The 12,622-nt window shown below is 49.2% G+C and overlaps 1 protein-coding gene across 1 annotated transcript in view; it reads right to left on the bottom strand.

Annotated features, from left to right (window-relative positions):
* The window catches only part of RPTOR (regulatory associated protein of MTOR complex 1), a 245,836-nt gene that overhangs the window by 38,901 nt on the left and 194,313 nt on the right, over window positions 1–12,622 (bottom strand). The window contains exons 20-22 of the mRNA XM_019515638.1: window positions 7,563–7,681; window positions 1,813–1,916; window positions 916–1,099 (exon numbers count right to left, since the gene is read on the bottom strand). Coding sequence (XP_019371183.1) covers window positions 916–1,099; window positions 1,813–1,916; window positions 7,563–7,681 — 407 coding nt within the window. The remainder of the gene's footprint in view (window positions 1–915; window positions 1,100–1,812; window positions 1,917–7,562; window positions 7,682–12,622) is intronic.

Genomic DNA, 12,622 nt, shown 5'->3' with positions numbered 1-12,622 from the left:
CTAATATCTAACCTAAACCTATCCTCCCTCAGCTTGTGGCCATTGTTCCTGGTGACTCCAAGGGGGGCCCTGGTGAACAGACTTTCCCCGAGTCCCTGCTGGTGGCCCCTGATAAGGTTGTAGGCAGCCACAAGATCCCCCCTCAGTCTCCTCAGCTCGTACACTAAAACAGTGTTCTCTCCTGCTGCAGACAGCTTGGGCTTTTGAAAGGGTCTGGAGATGTGGGTCTATTCCCTTCTCTGTTACTTCACCCCTTTTGTGCCTTGGTTTCCACACAAGCGGCAATAATGATACCGACTTGCCTTTGATAAGGGCCAGATATTGTTAAAGCCCTTTGGCACCAAGTGCGCCACACCCCAGGTATGCCTGGCTTGCCTATTTCCCCACTGCAGCCCCTCGGTACCCACTGACATTCTTTCTACTTCAGTGGAACTAATGGGGACACCTTGCAAAACACACCCATGTTCTGTTGCTGAAGACCTGAGTGCATCCTGTCCTAAAGCTGCGTGATTGGGGCTGCTCCTGCCATGCCCAGCTGCTCTGACATGATGGTAAGGTTTCTATGTTCCCTGCAACTGGAGGCATTGACTCCTGCCCTCTGAGAACTGCCACGCAACTTTGTTCATTAAGGTGAGGCAGCAGCACTGACTTACGTAAAATGATTGAATGTTTACAGAAGAATAAACAGCCTATTCCGATTAAACACCTCTTGGCTGTGGCAGCACCGAGTAATGTCACATCAAGAGCCGCAAAGTGACATTTATACTGCAGAGAGGGAAAGTAATTCATTTTTATTTCACTGATTAGAAGCTACAGTGAAGCCACCAGCAGCAGCAAAAAGCAAACAAAGGGGCTCTGGGGAGTCGAAGAGCAAACAAGAGGCCTGCGTGATGGTGAGGAGGGAGTCTGTCTTACCTGGTCCGGTCCTTTGTCAAACATTTTCCTGGTCCTGGGGAACTGGTGAGAGTGGGGTGTATACTGGACGCCAATGTTGCCCACATTCGCGGATCTCACAGATGCGATGTCCCGGCTGACTGGCTGCTTGGTCACATCATTCGTCAGGCTGGAGCTGCTCGTGCTGGCAGTGGGAGGGGACCCTCTAAGCAGCAGGAAAGGAAACAGGTGAACAAGACAGAGGTGCAGGAGAGGAGACTCGCTATCACTTTCTGACCTGAATGATGCTCTCTTAAATCTATGAGCTGGCCTTACTCCTATCACCGAGTCCCCCTCACTTGCTCCTAACAAAGCTGCCTGCTCCTGATTCTCCCAGGCCCTTAAAGAGGTAAACAGCCTTGTTACACTGACATTCACCTTACGACATGGCCAGTGAGCAACACATGGTTACAGAATCATTCTGGAGCCAGGCATCTCCCAGCTTGTCTTGTTTGTAAGGGGGTCAAGTCAGGAGCTGCAACTGCTATTTCCATGGGGAGGGAGGACGGGGTTTGGGACTTTCCAAATCCTGGCCATGGCCACATGGCTCTTTCACTAACTGATTTGGAGGCAGCCTGGTGCTGATCAGGCAACGCTGAGGCCTCCCCATCTGTAAGGAGAGGGAAGGCAGATCAGACCCAAGAAGACTGTAAATGCTGCCGACCTCAGATCAACCAATTACACAAGGATAGCAGCGTCGGTATGTGCCCTGCTTCTTCCACTTGCCCCTTGCCCAGATAAGAATGGCAAAGGAGAATCCAGCACATCTGCTTCACCACCCCCGGCTCCCTCCCCTGGAGGGACTACTGGTGGGGAGTGGGTGCAGAAATCCATTCACCCTGTAACCTGCACATTATTAACACGGACGAGGCAACTTACCCCACTTGGTGGATGTGCATGCCCTTGTTGGTAGGGCTGGCGGGGGCAGACTGGGTGAGCGAGGAGGTGTCAAGGATGCGCTGGGGGCGGGCGTTTACTGTTGCCTAGGGAGAAAATCAGAGCATGGAATAGGTTGGTAGGGTGCAAAAGGCGAGTCCCATGATTTACTATCTAATAAAAGCACATGTCTTGGGTTAAGTGCAGTTCAGCTCTCTATCAAAGTGGGATTTTAACAATATACACGAAAGCCTCCTGAACAATCCCCAGATCACTGTGTGATTAGGCCACTTTGTAGAAAGCACTTACCAGAAAGAATCCTTCTGCTATTTACAGGGAAAGGATCTGGGCTACGGCATAATCCCTTCCCATAATTAAACTGCAATCGAAGTCCTGTACTGGCACTTGCAAAAAAGCTGCCAAAAGGCAAGCTACCAGCCTGGGGGTGACTTGCTGACAGCAAGGCTTTTCTCCCTCCTCTTGGAAAACAAGGGTTGGATATCTTACCCAGCCCAGCACCGCTCCCCTACCCCCAAATTCCAGACCTGCTTTCATGTTTGAGTCAGAGCTTTCACTGTAAGTATGGCCATTGCATAAAGATACCCGATTTCTTGCTATCCCCCTGAATAATGCTTGAGCTCCTGCAGCTTCTCCAAGCATTTTACAAACAGGAAGCCTCACAGCACTCCTGCCACAAGTCACTTCATCTACTAGGGAAACGCAGCCAGGACCAGTGCAGGATGAGTCACTATCACCAGCATTCAACAACTGCCTGGAAAGGAGTGTCTCATTGAAGAAGGCAGGGAGAAGTACCTTTTTTGCTGGGAAGGGCTGGATGCAGCTCTAAGAGCAGCCAGAGGAAGGGTGGTGAAGAAGTCAAGACAGCTGCCTCACCTTCCTCCTTTCCCTAGACAGAACATGCTGCCAGTGGTGGGTAACCAAGCCCTGGGTCAAAAATTCCTGCTTGCTTGGAGACCCCAAACTGAGATCCTTGCCCCCCCTGCCCCACACACACGCTGGAGAATCGGGATTGCACAGTGGGGAGGAAGGGACACCTCCTTGGGCAAGGGAACCTCTGAACTGGTGGAGGGAGGGGGCAGGAGACACTGTGCTCAACACAGTACAGCCAGGGCAGTCGCACTAATGCAAGGCAACTGAAGGGGAAGAGCTGTGTGCGCAGCTTTCTGGGCTCCACGCAGCTAGCAAGCAGAAAGGGCAGAGTGCGTGTCTGGAGGGAGCAGCACTATTAGCTTTTGCACTTTACACACACTATTTGCTGGAGACAGAAAATCAAGGCAGTCGTGCTTGAGAGTACATCCTGCCTTGCTCCTGCCACCTCTTTGCGGGAACCAGAGGGTCCTTGGAGGCAGCCTCAGATTTTGCCTATCCTTAGATGACCTACTGGGGAATTCAAACCCTCTCAAATATCACTGGGCTGGCTCCAAGGAGCATGGAGAGCGATGGCTATGACAGTACAGTGTGTCCACAGGCTGCCCATGCACAAGTGGGGCTCCTGAGCAAAGCACTGCTTTGTACCCTGGGCACAAGGCAGCCATCTAAGCTATCCTACTGAGTTCTTGGTGGCATGAAACCAATGCATTTCCCAGGCCATCCTCCTCCAGCGTCAGGGACAGATGCTCTACTGTCACCACCACCCAACACTGCCAGTCAGACCTTCTAGTGCGCTGTCTGGAGCGGACAGAAGGTCTCGTAACAAAGAGGGAGGACAGACTAGATTTAGCAACTCAGAACTAACTATTGGTCATAATGAGCTCTAATTTGCCATGAAAGGCCCAGGGGTTGCAGTTAGGTGTCTGTCGTCCAAAGCAGCTTGGATTCCAGGTCAGGCTAGTTCCAGAAGAGCTAGGATGCAAAATGAGCGAGACAAAGTCCTTCTTGAAAGAGAACAGGCATTTATTCTTCTAACGCAGCAATCCAAGGACTGTGGGATAACAAGGCAAAGGCAGAATTGGTAACACCCCACCTGAGGCAGCTCTTCCCCAAGTTTCACTTCCTGGAGGGGGGCTCTCACAGCCTTCACATCTCATCCTGCCCAGGAGGGGAGATGGTAACTTTGAGTAATGACCTCGGTTAGCAAGAACAAGTAGGCAGAGCCATTTGTTCATGCACAGAACTGCGTGCCAAGGAGGTCTGTTATACAGGAGTAACTCTCAGGGTAACTGAGCTTCAGACCTGCCAATGAAAGCAGCTGAATGAAGCAACTTGGGAGAATGGCTTCATCAATTAATCATGATCACACCATTTTAAACAGCCTGCATCACTTGCTAGACTCTCATTTGTTTTCAGTACAGACAGACCAGAAAAGCAGGGCTTTATGGTTTTCTTAAAGTTGGAGTGGTGAAAGACATCCAGTTCATCCCACTTTGTTTCCTTAATTCAAATGCTAGGCTAGAAAGCCATCCAGTGTAAGACGCTGTGTGCCCCAGAAACAACAGTGTGTGTTTCAGGACTGGAGAGGCACGTGGGTTTTTAACCACCTCATCCTAAGCCTACAAAGCCATGTGCTGTCTTCTGAAGCACTCCCCGTCTTCCCGTGGCCAAGGAGCCAGTCATAGTTTCAACAGAGATGCAGATATTCAGACATTTGTCTCACCCGTTTGGAAAAACAAAAATCTGGGTGGGTCTGATTCAGACGAAGGCAGTCATAAGCAACCTGCCTGCTGGTAATGCACAATCTGCTTTTCAAGACTAAATTTAGCAAAGTTATTCTTATTTAAAACAGAGTAGCTGCTGTCTCCTAGCCTGAGGCTTACCACGTGGTCTTGAAGATGACTGACCACTATACTAATGCTCTTAGTGCGGTGTAATGGCTCTGTTCAGGTTCTTATATTGTGGCCCATCACCCTCTCATCTGAGCACCTTCCAATAACAAGATCAGTAACATGACTATCATTGGCATGGTTTTATAGCTTCTGATACAGCAAACCATACAGGCTCACGCGCAGAGTGATTTTGGCATTTCTTTTTCAGAAGCTTTAAATGTTTGCTGGCCGCACATGAATCTGGGATGATTTAGAAAGGGATGTTCTTGCCTTGGTCAGAGCACAGAACTGGATGACCCCCTACCATCACTTTCAGACCTAGTCTTCTATGATGTTATGATCCAAAATGATTTCCTCCTCACCCACAATGTTTCAGACCAGCCAGCCACCTGAAACTTCTGTTTCCTTCACAACTCCAGTCAGGAGCAGGAAGGATACCTGGCATCCCCATGTTCTAACATATCCCAGCTCTGTCTGTCCAAAGCATATTTGGTACAACAAACACCCTCATAAATAAGCTTAACCTCCTGAAAGGAGCATTTTCCAAGAGCCCAGTGTGCTTCCCTGGGACTATCGGGTCCCACAGCTGGGAGCTTAAGAGAACACAAGGGAGAAACTTGCTCTCTCTCTCTCTCGGAAGTCAATGGCAAAACTTCACTTAAGCACATCCAGGCCTTTGGAATCCATGTGAGCTCACAAGCGCAGGGAGGCGTGGAGGTAAGACTGTAAATCCAGGTTGTAGCACTTATGGTGGGGCCTCTGAGCACAATTAAATGCCAGATCATGACCCCAGATTTTCAGCTTTAAGGCTTTATTCTAGACGGTTTAGACTGCAGCCCAACCTTTCAGGTCGCTTAAAGGCAAACTTTTTAGGAGTCGCATGTGTGGTTTAGCACCATGGACAGCTTAGGAGGAGACTCAGAGCATCTCACTGTGCAGACTACGGCAATCTGTGAATGTGAAGGCTGCACACACGGGCTCTTCCTCGGCTTCCGACTGAGGCAAAGGAGGGAGAAACTGCTCACTTGAAGGTTCACAGCTAAAAACCCTGGCAAAGATAAGTGCTTCAACTGTTTAAGGTGTAAAACCATCCAAAGCACCAGTGCCTCGGAGACTGAGGGCCAGAGAGCAGCTGGAAGAGAAGCAAAGTAAGATGCAAAGTGTCCATCTGCTTCAAGTGAGGAAATCCTTGCGGCTCGGAGACAGCCCTCCTGTCCAACAGTCATCCATCCCCATCTCCTCCAGCCCTCCCTGACAGGCAGCACTTGCCCTCTTCTCTTTCAGCTGTGGACTCAGAGACTCAGCACAACCTGGGCTGCTTTCACAACCACAGCAGAAGACGGGTTACTTTGCACTGCTGCTTCCGTCCCCAGATGATACCCTGCCTACAGACAGACAGGGGGCCAGCCACCAAACCAGGCTGCTGACCCCTCCGAATACAGAGAACTAGTGTGAAGAGAATCAGATTTGCAGCTTCTGGTGAAGAGGAAACTCCATCCGCTGCTGTGCCGCTTCAGTCAGAGCCTTACAAAATCATCAGAAACACTTAGCAGCCCAGGTATGACGCTCATTCCCAACCCTTACAACATAATGACCCACACTTCCCAATCCCGCTGGCTAAGCAGAACTGCACTGTGCTAGCGAAGACATTTACAGGACACAAAAACACACTGGCAGTGCTCAAGCAAGCTCTTTTTGCCAAGGGAGAAAGCCCCATAAAAAAAAGAGAAGGCAAGAGAGACAAGTCCCAGGTCCCCTGTGTAACCCATAATTTACAGCTGGGCTAAAGCTTTATTTTGCCAAGTGCCATGCAAAGTGCAACACTGAATGACCCGGATGCGATTCAGAGGGGAGAGCCTGAAGGCTTGCACTCTCCCCTCTTTACCATTCTCCTGGAGCTGGCCTTTTTCCATCTGAGGCACAAATTCATTTAATGCCCAAACCACTGGTGGGGGAATCTGAGCCTGCTGTCCCCAGGGGGTGAAGTTATTCAATCCCCCAAAACACCATTGCTGCACACTGACCCAGGGGCGTATTTGAAACAAACAAGGAAAGGACTCAAATTGGGAGCTCGCTGCTGATGAGGAAAACGGACTGAAAAAGCAGGTCATCTCCAAGATGTTACAATGGCAGATGCATGATGCTGGCATCTCTTACTGCAACTGTAGCTCAGGAGGTGCGAGTCTGAAGTGCAAGGGGTCATTCACAGTAACTGCTCAGTAAGAGACACCGTCTTGCATGGGAATGGCTTGTGGCTATAAAATGCTGGAGCAACCAGAAAGTTGGAATCCAAGCATAGCAGGGGCAGGGGGAAAGGCAGTGTCTGTATGGCTTTCTGGCACCATCCATTGAAGGGCTGCTGGTGATAAGATGAACTGAGGTGGCCAGGTGCTTGGCTTCCGGTAGAAGGTGAGGGTTGCTGCTACAGCTCCCTAAGCAGGAGCCATCGTGGAACAGCAGAGATGGCAGCCTCCAGGGAGCTCTCACCATCCTTGGAAGATGAAATGGGATGAGCATGGTGGCTTAGGCTTGTATAGAAGACGGGAGAAGTGGGAGGGGGTCTGCATGCTGACTCACATGTACTAGTTCACCTGGATTGGAGAGCCGTTGCGGCTTCAGTCTGCAGGCCAGTCCCACTTGCATGATCTAAATCAGTTTGCAAAGGGATAGTTTAATGAAGTATCTGTAAGGTTCCTCTCAGGGACGGATTGAGACAAGTAGACTTGCAATTCTTAAGGGATTAACCTAATTTACGCCATGACATTATCCCTGGCCCGCCCCCATACAGTCACATTATTACCTGGTCAGGACCGCCACAAAGTGGTTTTATCTTGGGATGTCAGAGTTCCTTCTCCAATAGCACTGTCCTTCCAACTTGGCCTATTCAATTCAATTTACCCACGCTCTGCACGAGCATGAAAAAATCAACTGCAAGAGCTCAGATACATGTAGGAAGGCAGGAAGCCATACCTTGTAAGCAATACTGTTGAGCACTTTCATAGCCAGGTCTGAGACATCCGGATAAGGGTCAGCAGCCAGGTGAAGAAGGACTCTCCAAATCTGGGTGTAAACGCTGTTGAAAGAAACTCCTGGAACAGAACAAAAAACAGCAAGAGTGCCCAAAAATTACATCGTTTCAGCCAACTCTGAACACCCCATGTCTTGTGAGCACATTAGTCCACAAGGGAGCTCCAATGCTTCCCAAGGGTAGTTTGGGAAGAGCAAAGCACAGTGCTCAGACCTACACTCCCAGAAAGGGAATGAAGGCTGCACTGTGTTGTCCTTTGTGAAGTCTGCAAGGCTCAGCTGAAACAACAGGGGAAAATCTCGGGGACAGTAAAGAGTACTTGGAAGCACACCTGAATGGAAGTGCCAATCTTTCTAAACGTTTGGAGCAAGTCACTCAACCACCCTGCATAAATCAATTGGCACAGAAACCAAGGTAAGAAGTTGGGAGCCTCTGTGAACTAAAATCCTAAACTTTAAAAAGCCAAGAGAGATCTACTGCCCTTTTAAAAGTTAACACGTGTGATGATATGTGGCGCTGTTCTGTAACACTTCAGTTTCTTCTCTTTGATTGTACGCTGGGGGTCTCAAGCGAAATGCTTTGAAACTTCTGTAGCAACAGTGTTGGAAGGTAGTTTAAGGACCTTTAAATACATCTAACTGGCATACTCAACATCAAAGCACTGCAACCACACTTCAGGGCTGGTCATTTCAGAGACCATAAAACCGAGCCACTCTCTACCATCCCTGACTGTCCCCAGAGGTTCCTGTCACCTCTGCCTGACTCTCCCTCTGCCTCAGGAAGGGTGTTTGTGCCTGAAAGTTTGCAAAGAACAATTTTTTGAACTATTTAGTTGATCTAATAAAAGATATCACATTTACCCAAAGAACCTTGTCTGCCTATGTGTTTAGACCAACACGGCTACAACCAACACCCCTGTGCCACCTCTGGGCGCTCCTAGCAGCTCCATCATGCCAGCCGACCACAAAGGGCATCCTGGGAAGGCAACAGCTGCTGAAGACACTGCGGCACCTGACAGAAGGTGCATGTGTGTCTGCAGATGCCTTCTGCTCGCTGCCGGCCTCTGGCAGAAGCCGGCCCCTGGCTGGAGAGGGGGTGGCAGTCTGCTGGCAGAAGAAAGGGGCTCTGCTGCCCTCTGTGTAGATGCCCTCATAGCTTTGCAGAGGGAACTTAAGCTCTGCCAGTTCAGCTCTGTAGTGTAGACTGGGCGCGAGTCAGCCCTTCCAGCGGAGTCAGGGGGCTAACTGATGAGCCTGATACCTAACAAGAATGCCTGCAGTGTGGTACGCACAACAGGAGAGATGGTTACATGCAATATTCAAATCAAAAGAGGCAGGGCTTGGATGAGTGCGAAGAAGTCTGTATGTGCTTTATTTTACTGGCTTCTGGCACATCAGCAGTTTGTTACTCCTCCCACCTATCACCATGTACCATCATTGTAACACCATTCCTGGGACCTGAGCCATTTGAGTGCTACAAGGTAGGTACTGGAAAGACGAGAAAGGAACTAAAATAGGGTTTTCAAATGAGTCACAATTAATTGCAAATGACAGAGCAAGCTGTTCCTGCATTTCCCCTAGGTGCTTCTGGAGGCATGTAAATATAAACCTTTAGGTTTGGAAGAAAGGGATCCTTGGTCAAGAAGCAAGGGCTCCCCCTGGTTAGCTTCTACACCTGACACTCAGGCCAACAGAAAATAGATTCTGACAGTTCAGTTTTGAACTCTGGCCCAAAAGACTTAAACCGAATGCAATTACAGGCTTGAGCAGCACACAGCTTGTGCTTTTTTCTGTATGCTTGTCTAGCTTAGACAAGGGAATCTCCTTTTCAGTAGAAAAAAAATCACTAAGATGTGACAGGGAGTTCTGCGAATGGCCAGGCAGCGAGCTAACTTCCACCCCCTAACGCATCCTGCAAAGGAAAGGACTTCTCACCCCAAGGGTGCCCACGGGATTTACTGGAGCAACTTTAACGTGTGGAGGAGTCCATGGCCAGCTCTCAGCCCTGCGCTCACAATGGCACCTTCTGAACAAGCCACTGCTGCCCAGTGGGACCTTCTGCTGGGCTTCCTCCGTGGAACAGCCTGTCACAGCTTTTCCTAACCTCTCCTAGTATGTGGGCTTCTAATAAGATTGCATCCTGGAAACTCATTCTGGGCCAGATAAAGGTGCAGCAATGTTGTTTGCCCCGCGGGACAAGCGAGCCTGCTGATAAACCCTAGTACAGAGATCAACCAGGCTCTAGACACAGGCTCACCCCATTTTATGCCCATGCTGAGACCGCAGCTGGGCAACAGCAGTACAACATTGAAAACTGAGCAGGACATCAGACAGGTGGCCTTTCTTGGTCTTCTGCTTCTATAGACCTAGAGTCAAATTTTGACTTTGGCCAGAAGGGGAGATTCCCTCTCCTCCTCAGTTGTTTATATAGGTTTGCAATAAAGACAAGTCACTGCACAGTAAAGCAAGGAGCTGCTCAGGAGACACCCAAACAGAATGGAAACGATGGTGGAACCGTACCGGTGTTTGCCTTGATTCAGGGCATTATAAGGCTTGCTCTCGTCAGCACCTGAATTCACCCTGAAAACAACTCCAAAATGACAAAGTGCTAAAAGACTGGGAAGAAATGTAGCAGACACTGCAGCACCTGCCTGGGTAACAGCGCTGCGAAGGTTGCCTGAAGCCTGCTCAGCATTCTGCTTCCTGCGTGTTCAGTTCTGTGCTGAAAGTTACATAAGGGCCGCTGGGAAATCGGGATGGCTTCATTTCTTTTAAAGTTCATGAAAGAGAGTGAGTGGGGAGGCAGAGGGGAATCTATCAGTATTTCCAGCCCTTCTGATATCAACCTCACCGATGACGCAGGCATGAAGAAAGAACCCCAAGACATCTTTTATACATCTAAGCATGATGAAAAAAGGGAAAAGGGACTTTGCCAGTGCAATTCCACATGCGTTGGAAAAGAACAGAGGGAATTTCTATAAAGGTTTCTCAGACTCATAGAGCTAGCACTCAAAGGCGTATTCCCCTCTCCTGCTAGATTACATTCATTTTTTTCTCTGATGATAGCACTGCCGATCGCACCGACTCAAGCAAGTGCCACATCTGACGTAGCTCCTGGCAGAACTGGAACGACCCGAGTCAGTGCGATAATGAAAGGGGATATGGGCAGCAGGAGGAGAGGTTCGAGTTCACAGAGTGGACCACGATAAAAAACATCCATGAGACACAATCAAAGCACCAGGCAAGTGGTGGGCTGTGTAATTTAAAACAACAGCTGAGCTGGTGTAATTAGTCGGACCAATTCAAAGCCGGTTTAATGGACCTTGCAGGACAGATTTACAAAATGACTCTTGTCAGCAATGAACATAAGAAATAAACAGTGTTTCTTCAGTGATAACTTCAGCTTTGTTTGGGTACACACAGGGGTGGATCTGGGGGTCAGGAGCAGCATTGGTGCAATCGCACCCTGTTTTTGACTCCTGCTCTGCACACCAGCAGCACTGAAGAAGTCCACTGACTTCCTGGCTCACTGTCATCTACCTGGCCCCTTCTAAGCCAATTGTTCCACAGGAGATAACGACCCTGTCTTCTTTTTAACGGGCTTCATGTTCCACCTGTCCAGCCAGCCTTTGTTCTGCCCTTCTGCTGCCTCTTCATTGCTCCTGGAAAGGAAGCCCTGCAGATTGGTTTTTAACTCATTCCAATGGAGTTCTATTCATTTTTGCTTCAATCTTAAATTGAATCAGACAGCCTAGGCCCCTAGCCTATTAGTAACACTTCTCGTTGATGTTGAACTGGAGAAGAATAGGTGGTTTTATAAAGGATGATGTCCTTCACCATTTGCACCCCACTTTTAAAAATTCAAGATCCACCCAGGAATACTGAGAACTCTCCATCCATTCAGCCACTAGCCAGCAGGGCATACAAGTGGTTAAGAGCTTAGGCAGATCACCTGGGTACCATGATGGCACAGTTGTGCGGCACCCAAACTTGGGCACTGGTGTTTTTACTGAGGCCCTTTCCTTTGCCTGCTTCTGCTAGCCCATTAAAGATACTGCAGTGATTCTACGCCTTGATCTTGGGGGTGAGAGACAGTCCATTCCCCACATACCACAGCAGCAAACACTAACCAAGAGCTCACCATGAGTGCTGGTGTGGTTTGGACAGGAGACAATGGCTCCAGCTTGGGGCTGCATGTTTTCCTGCAGTGAAAAGCAAGTTTTGAACTGACATACCCAATGAAAACACAGAGCCAAAATCTTTCACATGGAGCAGTCAAGGGAACCCAGGGACTCAGATACACAATTCCCATTAATGTTAATCCCACCTGCTTTGTCAACATATCCCATCATCTCCTTTACTTTTTCCCCCCAGTGCAAGAGATGGTTCTGGGAGACCAAGATTCAGATGGAGAAAAAAATCTAATATTCTCTGGGTTGTGTGAACTGTGTGGCAGCCTGCTCCTCTGAGATCAGACCCAAAGTGACGGCAAGTGGGGAACTAACATTTCTTGCAGAGATCTCACAACTCATAGGCTGGTCCCTGTATCTAGTCTGTCTCACAATAGGATGCCCTGGGGACCACTACTCTCCACAAGCCCTGAGACAGCTGGGATCCTTCAGGGACTGCAGCAGAGTACTGCTTCTCACGACAGTGCTCGTAGAGAAGCAATGAATAACAAGCACCTTCCCCAAATGCTGGCAGCAAAGGGACCTGGGGTGGAAAGGGCTCAGGGTGGCTGCCAAACCCAGATTTCCTGCTGATATACGTAATGCAAATGGCACCACAGGCAGTCAGCTGAAGTTTCCCCACCCAAAAGAGATTCTCACAGTAGATCACAGGCCCTCCAACACCCCATGAAATGCAGAGTACAAATGGAAAGGCTCATGCCCTTAGAGGGTCGATTTTCTGACCACAATTGCTACAAGCAGCATAAAAAGCTACAAGTAGCATGTGGGGAGCCAGAGGAAAAGCAAGGGCCTTAGGTCCACCACGATCCGCTG

This window comes from Gavialis gangeticus, unplaced genomic scaffold (assembly GCF_001723915.1).
Source record: "Gavialis gangeticus isolate Ggan-Ray unplaced genomic scaffold, GavGan_comp1, whole genome shotgun sequence".
Lineage (NCBI taxonomy): Eukaryota > Metazoa > Chordata > Crocodylia > Gavialidae > Gavialis > Gavialis gangeticus.
The sequence above is the reverse complement of the archived record's forward strand: the minus strand, read 5'-3'. Positions and strand labels throughout refer to the sequence as shown.